Consider the following 23,471-nt stretch of genomic DNA (forward strand, 5'->3'; position numbering starts at 1 on the left):
AAATGCATAAACTACAGCAGCTAGCAAGCAATGCCCTTTATTGCTGCTGCATTAAGAGACCTCATTAACCAGCACTGGTATAGTCTTAACATAGAGATGCTTTATTTGGGAGAGATATTACAAATGGAGCAACACTGAAGTGACAGCTTCCCAAGAGGGTTAGGGTCATAGCCCTCCAGTCACCACCCTTCTAGACTATGATTGCAGAGCACAAGGGTGTAAATGACAACTTTGGAAACCTTTACAGTTGCTGCCCATCTTATAGGCTCTTCAGGGAAGAGGTCACAGCACCAAACTTGACACAGCTCAAGAAGTGCATGAACAATGCTCCCAGGCACATGGTGTGATTTTTGATATTGTCCTGTGCAGAGACAGAAGTTGGACTTGATGATCCTTGTGGTCCCTTCCAGGTCAGGATAGTCTGTGATTCTATGACAAACACAGAGAAGATTTTTGACTTAAACTTATTCCTCAACTATTGCTCCTGATTTTTAGGGTCTTGAGGATTTCTTACACCTCTCCTTGACTTTCCATTTCTTGTGTGCTTGGTTTTTCACATTAAAGTTGTATTCTCTATTATGCTCCATTTTATTTTCCACAATAATCCTAAGAATGGACTTTCAAAGCAGGTATAATTAGCCTGATTTCTGCCAACAAGGCTACCAGCTCAACCAGTCTGCTGAAATTATTGGGATTTCATTATACACACCAGATTTAATTCTTTATAAGCCTCCTATATTTCCTTAATTACATCTTGTTCTCCACATATTATTCCTTAACTGGCCCAAAATTAAAGAGTTAAAAAAAATAATTAAATCACATTCCTTTCTTTTTTGTGGTTGTCTAACATCCATATAAAACGGCCTTGTATATTCAAAGTATGAAACTGAAATTTTTCTGCAAAGATAGTAAAGTCAAATCCTGCTGTGTTCCTCGCCTTAATTTAGTAGAATAATGGCAATGTAAGCCTGGTAAGGACATCCTGGGATCTAACAGTCCTTTTTTCTCTCTGAAGGATTGGGCTATTATACCTAGACCATGTTTAATAATTTGTCCAGCCTGATTTAAAAATCCTTCCATAAATATGCTACACTCTCCTGTGTAGCATATTTAGGCACTGCACCACAGATAAATTCCTAATACTGCACCATAAAATATCTGTGATGCAAATTCATTGAGTTCATCATGGTCTGTTTTGCATGGGTCTCTGAGAACCAATTACCATCTTTCTCTTTAACAAGCCTTGAATACAGGATTATTATTACATCTTATTTCTAGTCTTCTCTTTTCTGTACCAAACAAAGAAATTTCCTTCAATCTTTTCTCAAAAGTCACGACTTTGGCTCTTGTTTCTGGCCATGATTTCTCTACCTCCTACCTTTTTCATTTCCCTCTTCTGGACTCCTCCCAGTTTGGCAACACTTGAGAAAGTGTAGTGTCCAAAACTGTTCCATGCCAGTGTCAGCATCCCAGGGTCAAGCAGGAAAGGATAATTACCTTGCATATGTTACCCACAACACTTCTGTCAGTGCCTCACAGCATGAGATTTGCCTAGTTTTGTAACAGTATCATATTATGGCACCATTAGACATCTCCATAAGAGCAATCATGCAACTTCATTCTCTAATTTATTGTTTATATTTTAATTTTCCTTTCCCAAGGTTAAATGTTTGTATTCAAATACTGAATTTTCCCTTGTTGATTTTGGGCCTTTTGTGCTGTTTCTCAGTATGGCTCTGAATTTTGGTCCTGTGTCTCAAAGAGTGTGTAATCCCTCCTAGCTTCATGTTTGGACACTTGTGTGTTTCATGATTCATGTTGTCGATGAAAATGCTGAGATGATTTCTATAGACCCCTGCATGTAATGCCTTCCCAGTTTAAGCTCAAAGTATGAGAGTGTGCTCACTGTACTGTGACCCTGGGTATAGGTACAGGTTTCTTTTGTTTCCTTTAGAATATGTTAGATGGGACCACGCCAAAAGCCTCAGCACAGTCAAGACATGTCTACAGCTTCTCCCTTATCCATGAGAACAGTTTTGCTATCAGAGAAGTAAACCATTACTTAGACATGATTTATTCTTGACAAATCTACTCTGACTGTTTTTATTAGCATATTGCTCTCTATGTACAGATCACATGTAGCTTTCAGGATAACACTGATAGACTTGTTCTCTCCCTGAATCTTGCTTTTTGTCTTTTGAAGAATGGGTTCTGTAGGTTTTCTTCTAGTTCCTAGAGAACCTTCTCTTGTGTTACCAATAGGTGTTACTGGTTCAGATACTGCTTCAGTTTCTTAGATATTCCAGGGTCAGTTTTATCAGGCCACTCTAACTTTAATATATGTAACACATTAAATATTTTCTAACCTCATCTTTCCCTACTCTGTGCTCTTGTAAACAACCTAAATGCTTTAGGCATTTGCTAACAATTTATGTCATGCCTGAAGAAAAGATGTCATTAAATATCTTGGCTTTCTCATCATGGCCTATTATTTGTATTCCTTGCCTATTAAGGAATGGGCCAGAATTTTACTTTGCTTTTTTCTGCTCTTCTAGTGTTCATACACTCTCTTCACATTAATTTGTAATCACCCTCAATAGTAGTAAGTCATTGTGTAGTTTACCCATCTGGGCTCAACCATGAACTTTAGGTCTATTTTGTTTCTACTCAGCTTCAGACAGATGTCTTTGCTCCTAATTTGTAAATAAATCCCTTTTAAACATGCAAGACTCTAAAGAGCTTATGCTGATTCCTTTCTCCTTTGCAGCACAATAATTTGCTATTGTATCTCAAATACAGTTTCTTTCAGTAATTGCTATCTCTCCTGCACTTCCTCCTTAAATTATCCCTCCAAAAGAATCCTCTCACAAATTTTACCAACATCTGCTTTACTGAAGCCCATTATCTCTATTTTGCTTCTCTCATGCTGTCCTTTTCTTAAAATGGTCAACTACAATCAATAGTTTTGCAATCATTTCCTCCCCCTCAGTCCCTGGAATCTATAACTTTTACAGAAGTTGGCCCAGTGTGTTAAGGAGCCTCTGGGCCAGAAAGATGCTGTAGTTTATGGTCAAAAAAAATAGATGTGAAAAGCATGACCTGCTTGAGCCTGGATGCAACAATATTTGTACTACTTGATAAGGGCCAGCATTACTCCAGAATAGCGTAAAGGTTGTTTGTTTAATTCTGATGCGATCTAGCAACTGAGTTGCAACACATATATGAAGAAGTAATGTTAATTTATTTAACTACTTAAGGAAGTCCAAACCAGTCAGTGCAGTTACCTCAGCAGAATTTAGGTTTTCTATGGTGACAGCAGTCACCTCTTTCATTGTTCAAGCACATAAACTTCTGTATTATGCAACTTATTATCTTCATAACTGCAGAGGGGTACTCAGCCTTATGATGAACTGCATGCAGTGTGACAGTGATGGAGGGACTAAACAACAACCAAGTCATTCCTCTATTCTGTGACCCAAAATGCTCTTCAAAGCTAGAATATCTGAGGAAAAGAGGGGAGAATATCCCACGTAAGTTCCTTATCTGCTCAGGTTAGGAAAAATCTAAATACAGCACTATAAGTAGCCTCTTTTATGTCAGACTGATAGATTTTAAATGGCTTCCAGGAGGGCCCTACTTTCATATTTCAGCCGTCTTCTCATTATTGTTAGACCTGGAAGCTCAGTAGTAGATGATGGAAAAATTTGTACAGTTAAACATCAGGAGAGAACTGAGGAAATAAACACACATGTCAGGAAACTGTCTGAATGGGGAGTTCACTTCAGACAAAAATCTCCCTTCAAGCCATAAAATACAAGACTGCCTAGATCCATCCTTTTCTAACTTTCTTATCTGTCAGATCAGTAATTTGGCTTGTCATTCCCTTGGCAGAATTTGAAGCAGGTTTAGATGCCTGCTCTCCATCCTCACATAAACACATCATGTGCAGAACTGTTAATGACAATTAGACTTTAAAAGCCTGCTGTGGGAAATCTCACACTGAAGCTTAGTGATTATTACAACCATCTCACTTGCCAATATCTCTCCCTCAGCAGGAATTTATGAAGAAAAAAACAACTTTGTTTGCATATTCACTGGCTCCTAGAAGGTGTCACTGTTGATGAATAAGGAGAAGGTCTTTTGTGTCCCTTGAGACTACTGTACTTCCCTGAGTCACAGAAATATGAGAATCTTGGTTTACTGGCTCACAACTTCTACATTATAGCACTTTTTACCCAAGACGTTTATTGAAGTATTTCCAAAATGCCGCACTGATAGGTTGCCCCAAAATCTTCCTCTTCTGATAGTGAATCACTCCTTTTTTTTTGGTTTTTTTTCAGCTTGAATTTCATCATGGGCAACATATAATAATTTTTTCCATTATATATATCCAAATATAAAGCTGTACATACATACCTCCCTAGTGTACATACAGCTGTATATTTATATCTCTCTCTTTTTTATGAACAGCATCTATATACCATTCCAGCCATCATTCTGCTAAACAAGCCAAAATGCTCTCAGCTTTCCTCATTAAACAGACTCTCAATTCACATTTTCTGCATCTGCTCCAATTTTAATGAATTTTTTTTGGACTACAACTGACCAGCTCCCCTGCAGGCAGATTGCTGTGACCTTGGACTCTGGTCAATACATCGTTACTCCTGTTAAAGCTACCAACCCTTCATTCACAACTGCCCATTTCACTGAGGTCTTATACTACAACATTCTAATCATCCTCTGCAAAATTCGCTGTGCTTTTTCCTTATTTGCTGTACACACATTGTTAATACAAATGTCTGTTAAATGTACTCCTAAATCCTCTCCTTTATTACCCTACTACCACCCCTACTACCTTTTCTCTAGCCCCATGCATTCCCTTTGACAATAGCACATTGTTGCCCCCTTTTCTTCTGGATCCTCACTTACTGTAAGATAATTGTATTAACCTGCTACTGGGCTACATGGGAAATTACCAGTTATGTTACTGCAACTGTACAAAAAGTGACAGCTACTGAACTACTTTTCTTGCCATAGAACAGTAGTGAGTTTCTCCACTCTAAATGATATATTACAAACCCACATAATATTTTTTCCATTTATCTCCATCTTTCCTATTAATCTTTTCTTCAACCTCTGTACTAAATCTTTGCATCCTGGCAAGGTCAACTAATGGTTGGTAATGGATGGCTTCATGATTCCTCTGTTGGTTAAGCAGGTCCTATATGTGCTCCTCCCCAACCACACAGTACTTGCTAATTTGCTCACTGCATGGATAAACATCACTAGGGGAATTACAGTTTCATTTGCCAACTTTAATAATCCCAGTTAAACTGAGTAATAAATAATCTAAGTTTAGTTTTCACCCAAACCCTGAATGTGGTAATTTGTTCTCCTTCACTTATTCCCATTATCCTCTTTCACAGCCATGTTGTGTTATCTCTCTGCTACTAAATACTGAGCAAAAATACTATTTTTCCTTTCCACTAGATTTAGATTACCTTTAGTATCCTTAATGGGTTTAAACCTTATCCTTCCCTTAAATAAAAGAAAACCTCACACCTCTTTCTTTGCTCTTTGTTACTTACATGGCTAAAGGGGTTTTACCATTGTTACAGCAGTAGTTGGCTTCTTTCTTAAGATCCTAGTCACCTACATTTTTGGAAATTTGATCTTTTCCCTCATGCTTTCTGAAATAACGGTGTTTTTTAAAGATGCAAATCAGAACTTAATGGCCAAGAAGAATTCAAAAAATAAGATTATCCAGGCACAGGCTTTTGGCTAACACAGACCATTTCAGTGACTAATGGAAAAAGTGGATCTGTTCCTCTTTCTGTCTCTCCTTCCTCCTAGCCTCAAAATGTGGAAATTATGGGAAGAGCAATGCTAATGGTGCTAATGTACACCTTGCAGGGGCAGATGAAGCCCTGCACTGACTGGGAGGAGCTGGAATGGATGTGCCGCACAGCCTCGTACCCATGACTCCATCCTATAATCTGTGAGCAAGATGGCATTAGGCAATGGTAATAAGGGGCCGTGACTCCCTTGGTCACCATTGCTCTTTGGTAAAAACACACCAGCTCCTCATGCTGTTTCCACAAGGATAAAAAAGGGATCTGCTATACTTAAAAGGGAGAGGGGGGGCAGGAGGCAGGGGGAAAGAGAAGAGTGCTGTTCAGGCATGGAGCCCATTTCACACACCTTGCACCATGATCCACATGTGCACATGATCCAACACTGTGCTGAGGACAGCTGTACTTGTGCTAGTTTTGATTCCTTAGCAAGGCAACAGAGGCATGAAGAACAGTGTAAACACTTCTCTACGTGGTCTGAAACTGCAGCAGGGGACTTTCAAGTTTGACACGGGAAATAATTTGATGAAGGGAACAACAGCAGAGATGACTGCCTGTGGAGGAAACCCTTCTTGGTGGTGTTTTTCAAAACCTGGTCAAGCAAACACAGCAGGAACAGCCCTGACCTCTTGCAGCTGAAAGATGGGTGAGAAATTTGTTTGTCCTCTAGATTGGTGCTGTATTGCTGATTCTGAAGGTTGGTGACTACCTGCAGTGACAGGCAATGGATGGCACATCCTGTGTTAGAGACTCTCTTGCCATTTCACTACTATCATTATCAAGGCTGTACTATCTGGAACACTACTCGCTGTATTTGTGCTTTCAGTGTCAGGGCAGAAATAAGCTATGTGCCTCATTTACAGTCAGTAAGATCTTTCATTAGGTAGGAGCAGTACAGTCCTTGATGGTTTTTTGTCTAGTTTTTCCCAAATTCCCTTGTCTCTCATTGTTTCTCTTCTTCTCCCTTCTTGTACTGTTGTAGTTTGTTCTTACCCTGCAAAAGTTGTAAAACTGCTTTGCCTGAAGGTGCTTGTTCCCCACTCTGTCCTGATTCAGCAAAAGCCGCTGAAGACAGAACCCAAACCTATGGACTTGTGAATATGCTCTGAAGATCACAAGCCTCCATAAAACAAACCTTAAGAAACAGGACTAAAAGATCACTCGGTGCATCACAGCAACATGTCCATAACTTCTGGTGAATCCTAGGCCTGAGCCTTTCACCTATCCTAACCTCAAGGTAGTGACTAGGGCTGCTTTTTAAGCCCCTGACATTGAGTCATTCAAACAATATCAGAAGAAATAAGGTGTGCAGCTTGCAACAGCTTCCTTAGGGAAAAGGAATCCTCTTGTCCAACACTTGTTTTGTTGCTTCTTTTTATTGATACTGGCCAGTCACTGCTATTCTAACATCTTTCACCTCTGTTCCTCATGCTTCAGGAGGATTACATTTGTTTTCTACTAACTGAACTTTCCCCAGACTTACAAACCTTGTCAGGTTTGGAAATAACTCCTTTTAGAATTGAACATTAGGCAAATTATTCTAAAGGGTAGATTTTAATAGCAGCAAGCTCTCTCCATTTTCATCATAGATGGTGAGGACCTCTAAGAACATTTACAGACATCTTTGCATGATTTCAGCATTAGTTGTATTGCTCAGGATGTGCAAATCAAAACCTACTGGCAATAAGGGGATAAGGAACATAAACGTTTGATTGTAACAAAATCCATTCTTTAAAAAGAAGCTGAAGTACAAGAACTGCTATTCAGGCTTATCATTTATTAGCAGGCAGTCATCAGAAGTGCAGCAGACTTCATGACACTGCTTTTTTCTGCTGCAAAGCAAAAGACAAGAAAATAAAATAAGAAGACAACTATATTAGAGAAACATTACTTTTGTGGTTGAATCACAAAGTGTCTTCTCAGATTCACAAGAATCTCTGAGATCTTAAATAGTAAAATTATACAATAATAGAGGTCAGTTATTTACAGCAGCCAGAGAAATTTGTTGCTACTGATAACAGTATAATAACATCTCACACAGACTAGTTGACTCTTACGTTTTATTACTGAACACAGGACTGAACTTGATCCAAAGCCTGCAAGTCCTTTGCAATTAAAATGCAAAACCTAATCCTGCAGATTTTATTTCATAATATCATGGTTTTTTACAAGCAGCAACTGTCCGTAGCTTATTAGACCTAAACAGCTTTAAAAAATTTAGTAGCAGAATATATTCTTATACAATGGTGGAGGTAAAAAGAAACTAGGAAGTACAGATAAAGGGAAGTGAAGAGGGAATTAGGAAATTCTTTCTATTAGGCTACTACAGGTCTAGGCAGTGATCAAGGAGTAAAAGGTTTGCTGCAGAGCACAAAGGATACATCATAGACAGAGTGTAGTCTGAAGAGATGACCAGAGAAAAAGCAAAAGCTTTGTATGAAAGTATGAAGGACTATATTTGTGTTCAATAAAAGTATGACCCCTGATTTGCAGCAGGTATAAACTAGTCCATCTCCACTGATCTGCTGTCCTAATTGACACTAGCTGAGAAATTGCCATACCTTGTTTTTCCACATACTGCTTTAAAATAAAGCAGTGCACAGCCCTGTTCTCCATTATGCATCACCTCAGGGTCCATTCCTGAAGCTCTTGCTTCTCTCAGTTAATTTCAGCTGGATCTCTACAATCAGAAATAAAATGAGATTAATGCCAGCTGCTACAATGGTTTCCCAGAATTTAAAAAGCACTTTAGCATGGGTGCTGAAGTCATATACTCATCATCCTGTCTCCATGGAGCAAAGCATGGATGGAGCTGTTGCTTGCACATATGTGGAGCCCTTGTGCATGAAAATAAATGAGCACTATTACACTGTAATGAGAATGATCACAGATGCTGAAAGAACCATTGAACATGTCACAGCTAGAGCTATGGAGATTCCTGATGGGTGCTCACACTCCTTCCACAGCCACATACATTGCATCACGCTGCAGCTCCCACGGAGTGTAGTGGGAAGGGCAGCTGTGTGCTAGTCCTCAGAAAGTTGACTCTGTGATATACGATGCTCTTTCCCACCTTGTTAGTTAGGTTCATTTACAACTCATGTTGGGAATCAAGCAGCAAAAGGCATAGGAAAGCACAGCATCACTAATGATTTATGTATGGATTCTGGTTTGTAGTCCTGACCGATATTTTATTTTACTATTAAAACAGATATTTTAATATTAAAAAAAATTGGCACTAGTCTCATGATGAGCAGAGTATCAGATGCTGCAGCATGTGAAGAGGACTGGAGAAAAGGAAAGGCCATAAGAGAAGCGTTTAAGATTTCCTCTTGTGTAAAGAATGAATAGCCCATTGATCTGATAAGCAAAAACTTTCATCATCTACATGAAGAAACTGATTTCTAAGTAAGAATCAGGCTTTGTTTAGACATTATTTGGATTTTACCTACATCACAGAAAGGAAAAGCACAACTTCCTGCTAGACTGGCTTGCTGCAGGGCTGCATATTTGCCCATGATGCAGAAGGCAGGTTACAGGAGTGCTTGTAGCTGGGGTGGTGAAGTAAGGGTGAGGGCTCAGTGCTTTCAGTAACATTTAGAAATTTTCTGGATGAAAGCACAAATGTAATCATGATTTCAGTAGGCAAAGCCTCCTGCTTCATACTGCTGGAGATGAGAGATGTGAATTTATTATTGCTTAAAACTTACGTTACAGGTGGACACCTCAGTCAGCCCAAAGTTTTTCCTCCTCCTTCATCCATGATTCCCTATTGGGCTGTGGGAGATCTACATGCATCAGGGATAAAAGAACAAAAGGAAAAAACACTGAAAAGAAGCCTGAAAGTCTTTTGAACTCTATCCCATCTGCTAAGAACAAAAGAAGGCCTCGTATGCTGGAAACTCAACATACCACATTGGAACAAATGTGAAGAACAGTGAACATGAAAGAAGTGTTCCAGAAAACAGGGTGTTAAACACAGCAGCATGCAGATTATCAAACAGTGCAATGATGCAAAAGGGAAGAGATGCCAACCCAGCAACCCACAAACCCACAGCTCCAGAAGAAGGGAAGAACCTGCTCTTGCAAGGTACCAGAGCACCTTCTCTCCTTACACCTGTAGGCCTTGAGCAGGTACTAATTGGTACGATCCTGCTTTTATATTTCCATAATTTTGATTCAAGAAGAGTAGAAGGTGTAACAAAACAGAAACCACACACACTCATATTAAAGGCTTAACTCTCATCTTCATTATGGGAATGCCATTACTTGTGCTGATGCAGCTGGTCTCCACTAAAGGTAGGAAATCATCCTAGATGAAAACATGTTACTTAAAATATTTACTCAGAGGCAAGAAATGTTTTAAAAAGGTTCTGAATTTACCTTTTCAGGCACTGCAATACAGCACAAAAGATTTACCCATTAAAGAATACATGATGCATAAAGTGATTTTTTAATTATCAAAGAAGAGGATATTTTATAGATTACTCTGATTTTTAAGTGACTGGTTATATTCACTTCCAGAGCAAATACAAGGTACTTCATGTCAGACAGGTTGCTTGGAATTTCTGCTTTGTCATCAGCTTAATTTATAAAAATAAATAAAAGCAAGTATTAATTTAAATTCACATCCTGTGACAAGGTGACAGAAATGACCCCTTTATTCACATGTATATTGCTACCAGCAACTGTAAACTGAAGCTAATGCCAGGACAGATGTCACCTATATTTAATCTTATGCACTGAATATGTATTTTGATAGCAATAAAATTACCCAATGCATAAAACTAAAGATCAATAAGTCTGCACAGTGCCCAGTTATTGAATTAATGCTTTATGGTCCGTCTGACCTACAATTACTGGCAAAAAGGAATGGCATTGTTGGGGGTAAATATTTCAGGGGATAATGAGTTCTCCCGTGCCTGTATTTTGACACAATGCTGTGTGCAGCGTTTTCGCCGGATTGCAGGCTTTCTGCCGGTTCGCTCTACACAGCGATGTTTCAGTACGCAGTACCAATTCCTGAAATCTATGACTATATCGACAGCACGTACCATTTATTTGTGAATAAAAAAGATTTATCCTCAATGACTGTACAGTTCCCTCTCATCTGGAGCTCTTCTCCTAGCTTAGAGTGGAGGTGTCATAAGACGACGGGCTAAATTTATGGTGACACAGTGCCCTGGCATTCAGTCCCCCCCTCCCAGGACTGGATCCGAGACACAACCGCGCGATTCACACGGGATCCAGACGCCGCTCCTCCCCAGGTGGGATGCGATCCCACCCTCACGTCCAGCCGCCGCCACCGCCGATCGCTGAGGGCCTTCCCCACCCACCGCCGCCAGCCCCCTCCAGGGCTGTGAGGTTTTCTGGTGTCATTCGGGGGGGGCTGGGGCTATTTTTCTAGTATGTTTTGGCTTGTTGGAGCGGGCTCCCCGTCGGCCGAACGGTGAGCGCGGCCGGGCCAACATTACAGCCCGGGGGCGGGTCGAGGGAAGGAGACCACCCCCCTTCTCCCCGGGGAGCTGCCTCCTCTCGCCCGCTGAGGGGCGGTCGCCGCCGGCTGCGCCGTCCCCGCCGGGCGGTGGCCGAGGAGCGCATCCCTCCCTCCCGCCGGGGCTGGCCGGGGACCGGCGCGCCGGGCGCGGGGGCTGCTGGCGGATGAGCGCGGCCCGGCGGCGGCTGCGGATGAGCCGGGCGAAGGAGCTGGTGGCGTACTGCCTGCTACTGGGGCTGTCCGTGCCCCTCCTGCTGCTGCTGCCGCTCCTCTGAGATGCGCCGGGCGGCGGCTCGCCCCCGCCGCGGGGGGACGGGCGGGAGGAGCTGGCGGCAGCCCCGCTCCGCCGCCCGGCGTGCGGCCGGCGGCAGCAGCAGCCCGAGGCACTGACGCCCCGGCGGGGGAGGATGAGGCGCTGGAACGAGCTTTGCAGCCGTGCCACCCAGCCTGCGCCGGCGGGCGGGCTGCCTCTTCCCGCGGGGGGGCCCGGCCGCGGCCCCGGCCGCGCTCTGCCCCTGTACAGGCTGTGATGGCCCCGCGCTCGCCGCTCCCCCGCCTCGGGTGACAGGCACGCCGAGCAGAGCCGCGGCCTCACAGCTTTCCCTTTCGCCTTCCAAAGTTGGGCTTCGGTGGCTCGGGGTCGGGGCGGCGGCGCCTCCGCCCTGGAGCGGCCCCGATGGGCCCGCGGCCGCAGACCCTGTCACCGCAGCCGCCCTCCTGAACCAGCCCCGCTGCACGGCCGCTGTAGCCGGGGGCAGCTGTAGCCGGGGGCGGCCGCGGCGCTCGCGTTGCTGCAAAGCCGCTCTGCGGGGCGGAGTGTGTCCCCGCCGGCTCGCCGTGCGGGGAGGCGGGCCGGGGGCCGGCTGAGATGGGAGAGAGCATGTCCAAGAGGCTGAAGCTGCAGCTGGGCGGTGAAGCGGAGATGGAGGAGCGGGCTTTCGCCAACCCCTACCCCGACTACCAGCCCCAGGGAGCCGTGGCAGCCCCCAGCGCGGCGGACGCTCACCGGGACAGGGCGCTGCAGCCGCCGGCGGAGGAGGACTCCCTCCCCTTCGGCGCCGATGGGAAGGTGAGTCCCGGGCGGCGGGCAGGCGCCGCGTCCCGGAGCCGGAGCCCGGCCTCTCCTGTGGGTTGCTCGCTGCCGGCGGCCCCGCGGCGCGGGCGGCCGTGGGTTCCGCCCTGGGACGGCTCCGGCGGGGCGCGGGCCCGGCGGCGGGGGCGGTGGGGCTGCCCGCGGCCTGCGCGCCGGCCGAGCTCGGGGCGGCCGCCGCGGCCTCGGGGGCGCCCGAGGGGAGGGAGCGGCGGGGTGAACTGAGGGAAGCAGCGGGAGCTCAGCCCGGCCGCACGGCTCAGCCCGGCAGCGGCGGCTCTGAATTCGGGCTGTTTGTTTTACTTTGGTACGGGAATGAACGCGGGGCCCCAGCTGAACGATGTATAGCAGAACAGCTATAGCTGCTTATACCACGGTGGTTGGGTGTCTCAGAAGAAGTTGTCAGCAGAAGTTGCCCGAGTTTCACCAGAGAAAATGCATAAGGGAATGGAAAAGATGAACGCCCATCTAGAAAAGGAGAGTTTATTTTCGGGTGACAGCAACGCTCACTCATCAGGTGAAGCTAGACTCTTCTCACGTGTTTATTTACTGACATGTGCGCTTTTATAGGTTCAGGTGCTCCATGATAGGCACCTGGCAAGCTGGTTCATGCTCACAGAAGGTTTGCCTGGTAGGACTGGTCACACAAGGTTTGCACTCTTCCTGCTCTGGTTATCTCCTTGATGCCATGTGCTGCTGTTTGGTATACTGTGAGTGTCTTAGGTTTTAAGTAGAGAAGCTGTTCTGGCCTGGCCTCTTAACATGCAGGCTGGATTAATCTGCAGAAGGAATGCCAGAATATGGACTTTCTGTCATTTAGCCCCTCTGCAGCCTCATCCTTCAATACTGTGCAGCTTTGTCCTCTTTTGCATGGAAAACACTGCGTGGTGACACTGCTGCAAGCACAGATGCATTGAGGGTAGGAAGTTAGCTTCCCAACTTTCTTGATTGTATGCTGGGATGAATAAAGGAAACCTCTTGATACCAGCTCTGTATTTTCCTGCTTGTGGCAATATGGAATTACCTTGACTTACTGATAGAGTGAGACAAGGATGGTGATGCCCAACAGTGGGAGGGACATTTGCTCTGACCACTTTAAGTACCTGCAGGACACCATCAGCTCACCATCAGTCCAAGGCAATGAAAGGTTTCACCAAGTTGTTTATGACTGTGGTTTATGAGGTTTATGAAGTTGTATGTGGCTAAGCAGAGTGCACAAAAGAGAATGGTTTGGGGTTTCAGTGTCTAACTGCTGCAGATAATTGCAGCTGTCAAAAGCAAAGCATTTGAAGAGGTTTAAAAAGCAAGAGTAGGTTCAAAAGTGAAATCTGCTTTGTTTTGTATACAGCTCCCAGGCAGTATGCTGAGTGTCAGTAACGTTTTTTTTTTCTTGTGGAAGAGAACTGTTATTTCTTTGTTCTTTTGTATCTGGCTTAGTCTATAAAAATCATCTAAGTATGATGAGTTGAATTAAAAAGGCAGAGAGGAGATGGCAGAACCACTATAGCTAGATATTGTTGTCAAATTGGTAAAAAACATACCGAGTCCCTTGTAGGCCAGTCATCTTGTGTACCTGCTTTAAACCCCACACTTCATGTCCATATTTAAAAGAGAAAACACTCCTTCATTTACTGCTAGATGGACTAAAGCTTTCTCAAGTGAGTTAACCAGAAGAATGGTGAGATATTAAAAGAAGATGAACATCCTTGAAGATGAACACTACATCCTTAGAAGATGAACATCTGTACATTTTAGAGTATACTAGATCTGTTGCAGAATAGTTCAACTCTAATTTACTTCAGATTTGATTCTTGAATGAATCCAAATTGAGAGATGTTGTTCTGTGGCAGAGCTGAAATGAGTTAGTCAAGAATTTCTAGCCCTGTGTTCACATTAGCAATGCCTGTTAGGCTCTCCTATGCATGAGAATGGTGTTTTTACAGTGCATGTATGTGTTTTTTTCCCCAGCATCAATGGTGGATGACATTCCTTTTTAGAAAGTGGCAGTCAGCTGCTATTTGTGCAGGTGTGTTCAGAAAATATGTTAGAGCACCTAAGTAGTCTTGTATTTGATAAAAGGTGGTGTGTGTGGGCTCTGTTCAGGAGGATGAAGTGCCTCTGGGAAAAAAAAAAATTCTGTACTGCCTTAAAACCATGTAACTACAGCAATTCTGTGCATTTCATAGGAGAAGGCAGAAGCAAGTGTACATTTTATTTTGGTTTTACACCTGCAAAATCTCAGGAGTCATTTTATCTGTTTCTGGGCTAGAACAGCTAGAATAGCTGTGAGAATATTTATGTGTATTTCTATTCTTTGAAGTATTTGCATGCTGTCACTCCTAGTACTAGTCACTTATTGTGACATTTCATGATGGGTACTTTTTTTGTTGTGATGATTTTCAGTTTATGTTTTAGTGTTTTATTTTTGCATTTAATGACTCCCATTCCATCAGAGAAATGTCTTTGCTTGCCTAAAGCCCCAGTGAAGACAAAGGGACTTTACACAGGGTAGGAAGTCTGTTCTGTAAACTTCTGTACACAAGCACACAGGTTTTCTAAAAATGAAGGCATCTTTCAGAAGGCCTCAGTGCATGCATAATTCCTTCCTCTCCCATCTGCTGCTGAGTGGAGTGAGGAGTGCTGAGTGACTCATGTAATGACAGCCTGAGGTGTGCAGGGCTCTGCTGTTGTCATGGAAGGCAATGCATTATTAATCCATTCGATTTCTTAGTCTGTCATGATTGCCATCTAAAATTCACCTGCTTGATAAAAGGACAAGAAGGTCTTCAAGGGATTGTCTGAAAGGTGACACAATCGGGACAAAAATCTCCATATGGAAGTGTGTGTGGGTAAAGTATTGTTCAGAAATCTTGAAGGTATGGGAGCAGGAGAACAGAATTTGAGGTTGCTGATTTGCTTTCTTATAAGTAGTCACAGTAAACAATGCAGCTGTCTATGTGGGCTCTGCTCATGTAGTTGAAATTCACTGTTTTCATTACTAGATCTCTTAATCATTAAAGTATCATGAACTTAAATTGCTTCTGTGACTTGTCTGAGAAAGCCAAAGTAATAATTCATCAGACAGCATTAATTCTAGATTAATAAGAAACATAATTTTAAATGTAAACCTTTGTTTAATAAGTGATGTTTAGTATTTCAATCAAATATACATCCTGTAGCCTTTTTCTTTTTTGTTTGGGCCCCACAGAGATACCTTAACCTAAAAATGTACCTATAGATATTATCTCAAAGTGGTCAGTCCAAAAGTTTTCAAAATGGAAATGTAGATGGCTGGGGGGGAGGCAGAGAAATTAATAGACTCATAACAAAGAACACTCCCTAGTTCTTAGTTCCCTAGTGGGGTAGAGAGTTACACAGCTCTAAAGGATTTCCTGGGAAGAAAAAGGGTGAGGAGAGCTTGCTCCTGAGGGGTGGTGATGGCTGGTTCAAGGATCTATTGCCTCCTGGCCTCAGAGCCACCACAGCCCTGTGGCTACATTTGCAGTATGGTCAGGTGTGATTGGGGATTCTCCTTCACACTGACTACAGGCAAGTGACATGGGAAAAAAAGGCAGCCTGATATTATCTGCTCAGCCAGGGGAAGGTGGAAGCCTAGACAATGATCTGCATTTTGTGGTTGTGAAAAAAAAAAAAAGAAGCATCCTTGTCATCAAGAAATTAACATGATCCCAGCCCTTACATTGTCTGAATTTGTTGGGGAATCACAAGACAGAAGCAAAATTAGATTCAAACTTCATGGATTGATCACTAGAGTGCCCAAACTTTTAACTTCTTTTTTAGGCAAATTCTTTCTTTGTTTGTTTTTTCCTGACTTGCCATAGTGTTCTAAGAATATTAGAAAAAAGTGGTATGCTCTGAGAAATGTATACAATACCTTATTAGGCTTTGCAGGGGACTTCTTACAGGGAACCTGTTCAAAGATAATGGTGCTCATTGGCAAGTACCTATTAATGGTGATATAGGATATTTACTTAGATTTATCATTTGGATGATTTAGTAGTATTTAGTTTCCTAATGCTTTCTCAATCTCCTGTTACTTCTGATAATGCCCTTACGTGGCTTTTAGTCTTCCTTCTCCTGTAAAATATACTTTTAAATACATATATATATATATATATATGTATATGGATTTTTGTCATAGCCTCACTTGTCTTCTCCCTTTGTTTTTTGTTGGTTTTTGTTTGTTTGTTTAGTTTGGGGTTGTTTTTTTGTTTTTGTTTTGTTTTTGTTTTGTTTTTAAAAACTTTTTGCAGTTGCCTTACTGTGCATTTTAGTTATCTCACTGGGAGCAGCAATTTCTCTGTGCTCTGGGACTGACTCAGCAACAACTTATACTAATGAGTATTATACAACTTATTGCACTGGAGGCAAAATTCAACCTCCAAAGCCACTAAATAATTCTTCCCACTTTTTTTCCAGAGATGTGGGATGAGGTAGCTGCATTTCTTGAGCTTATTACTTTTTTGACCATTTCCTGGCTGTCCAGCTCAGGCATGTGCTATTTTCATAGGGGACTCTCAAACAAACAAGGTTTGCAGTATTCTCTGTGATTCTTCAGAAGGAAAGTTTGTTTTGGTTTTTGAGAGTCTTGGTCAAAACTGATCCAGGAAATCACTCTGTTGTACTTCATTGTCCCTCACTAACTCCTGGCAGTCGTACACAGCCTGGAAGGAAGAACTGCTGTTTCTTTCCCACAGCACAGGCAGCACTGAACACTGCTTAGGGCTTTTCTGATGCTTTTCTAGTGAACGCCTCTCCTGCTGTTCAAGAGGTGACCATAAGAGTTAAGCCTGTTAGGTTTTAGTCAACCAGTTCTGAATGAAAATACTTCATAAAATCAAACCCCCAAGTTCTGATTAAATTGTCTCACATCCATCCACTCTTCATCAGTTTCTAGTTTTATCTTGCAAACCTGCATGTTAATGAGTTGTTACTCCAGCTAGTTGTGTGGGCAAGTGCAATAACACATACTTGCTTCCTGGTGAAAATAAATTTTATTTGGGTCTAACTGCACTTATCTGCTGTCAAGCTCAATATGTGGAATATGTCTGCTCTCTGCATTGAGGTAACTTAGAATTGGTAGAGGTTTTAGCTTTCTTTGAAACTTGAGGACCGCCTAAAAATGTCACAGCTGGGCTAGACACTTCTGTGTAATAAGTGACTTTAAATCATACTCAGACTTTTATTTTCTCAGCTTTCAAGAAGTTGCATGTTGGTGTTGGGCTACCTGGAGGACCAGTGATTTTCAGTATTGCTCTTTTGCTTTATCAGTCTTCATTTCCCAAAACATAGGATATCTGTTAATCGTGTTTATTTTGCTTACCAAAAATCTGGAGCTCTTTGATGATTCTTTGTGATGATTTAGATCTTTAAACTTTGGATTTTTGCTGTCTTATAACCAATGAGACATATAACTTCTCTCACACACAAATGCATTAGAGACACAGTCTTCTTATTTCTCACATGCCTTAAGTAGTTCTTTCTATAACTTGAATATTTGCCTTTTAATGATGTTTTTCACACCCTTACATCCTCTGAGGGCGATGACTGTGTTTAAAGCCTGTTCCTAAGCTGGCATTTGTAGCAGTGTAGGAATTTGCCTACAGTTATTGATTTCTCTATCTCTTCCTCCTCTCCCCCTTCTTTTTTACTTTTTTTTTTTTGTTTTTTTCCCCATTGTCACATGTATGGCACTAAGTGACAGATCACTGAAAAACTCTGCAATGTGCTCTACAGACAGTAATGTTTCAAAGCATTTATTAAGCATGTGGTTTTGCAGAACTGGCATTTGTTTCTGGAGGACCTGTCTGAGAAGTATCACAGAACTGTGTTTGAGTGTTTCAGAGGCTGGGTGATGAGCTTCAACAGTATCTGGTATTTTCAGAGAAGAAGGCGCTGCACTTGGAGCTGTAAGAGCCTTTTGACTTAGGTAAAAATAAAGCAGAACTTGTTCTTCTGTGCAAAAGGACTGGTCACCTCCTAGCAAACCTTGCTAGATTCTGCATCCCTACTGCCATCCCTTCTTGTCTGCTTTTGCAGGAACTTGTGGAGGTATGAGAGCTCATCCTGCTTCAGTAGACCCATGCTCCAATGCATGGGTGTGAAACCTGGCTCCCTTACAGTCAGTGGCAAAGTTCCCAAAGATTTCTGTACAGCCAGGATTCCTCATTTAGGCAGAACTGGGAGTTTTCCCCTACTACATTCTTCCTCACCAGTGTCTGTCATGTCCTTTCTGCCATCTTCTATGCAAGTTTGGTTTCTGAATGAGTTCTTGCTGCAGAAAACCAACTTGAGCTCTGTTTTCTTCTCTTTGAAATATACCTCGGCAAAGACAATACAGCACCATGTTATGTGTTCTGTTCTACACATTACCAACAACAAAGTGAGGTGAAATAAAAGTGTATTCTGCTTGTTTGGGAGGTAGCACTGTGTGTATAGATCATCTCCTTTCTACTTCTGCAGAATCAGTTGCTTACTGTTGCAGTCTGGTTTTGCATGTAGCATCGATCCCCAAAAACATGATGAATTAAAATAGGGTTTAAGAGCAAGATGGTTGTTTTGGGAGCTGGTGGTAGCAAGAAAGATAGGTACATTGGCAACTTGTGAGGAAGCTGTGACTCAGGTCTCCATTGCCCTGCTGTGGCTCTGCACAAGTTCTTAGCATAGATGTCATGCAAGCAAATGCCACGGGTGTTTTTGAACAACACATGGATATCTAAATGTCTTTGACAATTGCAAATGAGATTACTCATCCCATGTCTGTCAAACCCAGAGTGTTACTTTTAATGACAAAAGGAGTGCCACGAGGCCTCAGGGTTACATTGTCAGACTCATATCAGCAATGTGACATTTGGTCCAAATGTGCATGCAAGACTTTAAAGTTACAGACTTCTCTTACCTACCAGAAATCATGATATACAATACATACATAGCAGCTGCCTATTGCCTCATCTGCCCCTGGTTCTGGTTTGTTTTAGTGCCATGGCCATAAAGCTGGATATGGCTGCAATGGTCAGTAAGAGCTGGGATGTTATTGTAATGTTGCCTGCAAGTGAAATGTTTGGGGTTTTTAGGAGATTTTTATTTGCAACATTATAGAAATTTTATAAATAAATATATATATATTGTATTTAAAATATTTTATCATAACAGAATCACAGAATATTCTGTGTTGGAATGGACTTATAACAACCATTGAGTCTGACTCTTAAGTGAATGGCCCATATGGGGATCTAACTAGCACTGTGCTCTAATGTAGGTGTGTACTTCTAGTGCTGAATTTACCAAACTAGGTGAGTTAAATTCTCTTTAGAAACCCTCCAAATGAAAGAAAGCAGGTAGGGGAGACAGTTATTGCTAACAAGGACAGCATAATTTAGACATCTTGTGATTAGTGCCAAAGGTGAGTGATGTTACAGAAGTACTTACATTCTTTACATTTTTGTTGGCTTTGGAAGACTTTGTATTGGGATGTATCTTTGCCTGCTCTCTCACTGCAATGGAAAAAGTGATATGGTTCAAATAAATAACAAAATTATTAATTTCCAAACCAACATATTTTGGTTTTTCTGCATCACTTTTGTGCTGATAATGAGCCTTTCTAGTTACCATAACCAGTATGGCACAAGGCTCTATTTAGTATAATGAGGAATGAACCCTTGTTTTTGTGCTTTGACAATATAAAACTTGAGCAGTGTTTGGGATGATAATGGTTGTTCTCTGTGCAGCAGCAGAGGAGTAATGCAGCAGTTGAATTCCTGGAGAAAGCCTTTTCTAATTAAAGATAACCCTTCAGCTCCTGCTATCACCCAGTCTGTTGTGAACCCGAAGTAAATGTGCCACTGGATATCAGAGATCAGGCTTCCTGATTTTTGTTTGTCCCTACAGGAATAACAAGTCACCTGCAGCAAAGGCTGAATGCCAGCTGGAAACATCCTCTTGAGATGAATGTACCTCTGATGAAAATCAATCTGTGCTCCACACAAGTGTGCGTGTTATGCTCAGTAGTAATGCTGCCCCAAGTTTCCTTGAAGGAAGCTTTTAAATCTTCGAAAGTCACCTTTCAACATTCATTTCTTCATGTAATTAATTTATTCTAGTGCATGTAAGCATCTGTTACAAGCTTGTAACGGAGTCTTATAAAATGATCAGTGACAGTGCTTGCTTGGGAAAGCTTCAGAGCAACCAGAAAAAAAGAGAGAAGTAGATAGCTGGGGAAAACTTGGTTGCCACTTTTAACCTATTCACACTGACATAAGTTTGGGAGTAGCTTTGTTTGGACTTACAGATAATTATAAACATATTAATAAAAATATCCTTTAATCTGTGCTTTTTCAAGCACTGAACCAAGACTAGTAAGTTAAAATTCAGATTCTAGAGAGAGAGATTACCAACCTGAGCTAAATTATTTGTATGGGACTGAGATTTCAATGCAGAACCCAGGCATCCTGATGTCCTAGTATTCCCCTCCTACCTCTAAGTAATTTAATCTGGTGTTTGATATAAAATATCCTGATTTGGTAACAGCAGGTGTATTGTCAGAACAAAAAGATAAGCAGCATGCTTGTGATGTGCAGTAGGTAAATAAATGGGGAGTGTGAAGCCTTAGTTCACTCTTGTCAGATAAGCTGAGCTCTGTGCCTGGATGCATCCACGTGAATATCCTCATGCTGTTTCACCATATGCCTTAGCATCAGCATAGCTGTCTTTTGAAGGAGAGAAGCCCTGCCCTTGAGGAAGGTTTTCCTTTGTGTTGAGACCTCACTGAACCAGTCAAAAAGGGAGGGTGGTGGGGTAGTGGTGATGTGGATGCATAGTACAGTTCCCTAACAGAAAGGTGCTTAACACCACTGGAGCTTAACAGGCTTCAGATACCTACTGTGTTTGGCTGCTAGAGATATTGGCGAAGGTTAAGGTGTCTCTAGCTTGTTTCTAGAATGATACGTGTTCAGTGTGAGATATTTCCTTCTCCCTTCCTATCCTACCATGGATATCCTTAAATGGATTTGAACTATTCACCCTGAAGATTTCTGGTGTGTCAGAAGCCTTGTGCAATTCTTAAATATTTCTGATTTCTGAATCTGTTGGATGGATGTTTGAAGTCACTGATTTTTATTTGAAGTTTCTCTCTAAACAAGAATACAAAATGTGGTATGCCTTGTGTAATCGGTTGCATGGTGGCATCCAGGACCTGTCATTTACCCAAACCCCACACTTCTGGGATGTGCTGTAGTCAAGCAAAAGCTTACCATACCACTGTGCTGATTTCCATGTTCCATAGGTTTTAAGGAGTAATCAGTAACATATCTTCCCTAAAAGTGTGCATAATGAGAGAGAAATGTTGGAAAGGGTAAAGTACTCTCTGATACATATATCATGTATTTCATCTATGTAAACATTTTTTGAGCAAAAGTAAAAGGAAGCAGTGTGTAAGATCAGACTTGTTTCTTTGCCTTTGTGCCTGAGCTGAAGATGCTGAGCTGCTTCTGCTCATCTTCTTTGGCTTGATTGTCTTGAGTATTCTGTACAAAAAGACAGGTCACCTGGTACATTTCTTTTCCTTGCGGTATTTCCTGCTCTGTAATGCTACAAAGGGTGTGTCCTTGTGATGAGAGCAAACACATGGGGCTTGTGCTGTTTGTCCATAACATGGTCATTGTACCAGGACCCTTATTAGAATTACATGCTGTCACAGTGTCCATAGCTCCTCTTTGTGTGACTTTAAAGAATGCATAGGTAACCTTTGCCTAATGTAGATACCTGTAACTTACCCTAAAATGTAGTCAGAATGCATTTACATGAGACACACTTAAGATGAACCACCTTGATGATGCTGGTTGCTGTATGTGTTCCTTATTTTCTAGTTATTTTTTGTTTGATTGGTTTTGGTTTGGTTTGGTTTTCTTCCCAAACAAGAAAGGGGAGCTGGCACTTTGCATTCTTTAATTACTTTCTTTTCTGGCTTGTTCCCTGCCTCCTGCTTTCAGGTCAATGCTCGGTTCTCAAAACGGATCCAGGCAAAAATCAAGGACCTTCTGCAACAAATGGAGGAAGGGCTGAAGACGGCAGATCCACATGACTGCTCTGCCTATACTGGCTGGACTGGTGAGAAAGCTGGAATTTCAGTGAAATGTATTTGTTAAATGATGTAATTGGATTTATGCATAGGACATTCTGATATTCTCATAGTAGTGGTAGAAATCCTCTGTTACGGGCATTTTTGTGCGTTGGGTTTTTTTTTTACTCTGGAACCTTGGTCACTACTGTCTGTAACTTGCATTGACTTCAGCAAACAAAGACACAGAATGATAATTGACTTTTGTATATGGAGATCATTGTTTTTTAAAAGGAGTGGATTTTCTAAGGCTGCTCTTTTACGTTACCTCTTGTTTCTTTAAAATTGCTTTTAAAAAAGAGTTACTTTTCACCTTTTTATGTTCAACAGGCTACTAGTTAGCAGTTTTTCTAATGGTAACAGCATTTTCTAATCACTGGGAGTACATGGGGGGAATATGTTCTGTGGCCAGAAGCTTGTAGCCTTCAAATCTGGAATTTAGGTATTGGCTATTCTTGTTCTTGTTCTGTCTGTACAAAAATGGTAAAATGATTGTGTGAGGAGGGGGAGTGTAGAGGTATGGAAGCAAGACTGAGGATCATGAGGAAAATTAGGCATATGCAGGTGATGGCTATTGCTAGGGACCATTTTTCATTTAGCATTGCATCACTGATGCTGTCCAGATGTCAATGAGCCCTTCTAATTGGTGTGATTCAACCTCACCTGGCAACTAAATATTGCACAGCTGAGCACACACGCCCTGCTTCTCCTACATCCCCTTTGCCATAGTTGCATAGGGAGGGGATTTGAAAAAAAAAAGATAAAACCCATGGGCTGAGATAAGAACAGTTTAATAACTGAAATAAAGTAAAATAATAATAATAATGGAACCAACAACAATAATTACAATTGTAATGAAAAGGGGAGAGGGATAAAATGCAACAGAAATGAGTGATG

At 42.0% G+C, this 23,471-nt stretch overlaps 1 protein-coding gene and 1 long non-coding RNA gene across 2 annotated transcripts in view; one reads left to right on the forward strand and one right to left on the reverse strand.

Moving 5' to 3' along the window:
- Positions 1-311: 311 nt before the first annotated feature.
- LOC118696988 (uncharacterized) lies at positions 312-9,887 on the reverse strand. The gene is made up of 3 exons (XR_004981709.1): positions 9,563-9,887; positions 8,414-8,532; positions 312-429 (listed from the first exon to the last, which is right to left on the reverse strand). It is a non-coding gene; the product is annotated as an uncharacterized LOC118696988 (long non-coding RNA).
- Positions 9,888-11,403: 1,516 nt separating this feature from the next.
- LANCL2 (LanC like glutathione S-transferase 2) overlaps positions 11,404-23,471 on the forward strand; it is a 33,308-nt gene continuing 21,240 nt past the window's right edge. Inside the window, exons 1-2 of the mRNA XM_036399427.2 lie at positions 11,404-12,418; positions 22,447-22,564. Coding sequence (XP_036255320.1) covers positions 12,218-12,418; positions 22,447-22,564 — 319 coding nt within the window. The 5' untranslated portion in view covers positions 11,404-12,217. The remainder of the gene's footprint in view (positions 12,419-22,446; positions 22,565-23,471) is intronic.

This window comes from Molothrus ater, chromosome 1, assembly GCF_012460135.2.
Source record: "Molothrus ater isolate BHLD 08-10-18 breed brown headed cowbird chromosome 1, BPBGC_Mater_1.1, whole genome shotgun sequence".
In the NCBI taxonomy this organism is placed as follows: Eukaryota; Metazoa; Chordata; class Aves; order Passeriformes; family Icteridae; genus Molothrus; species Molothrus ater.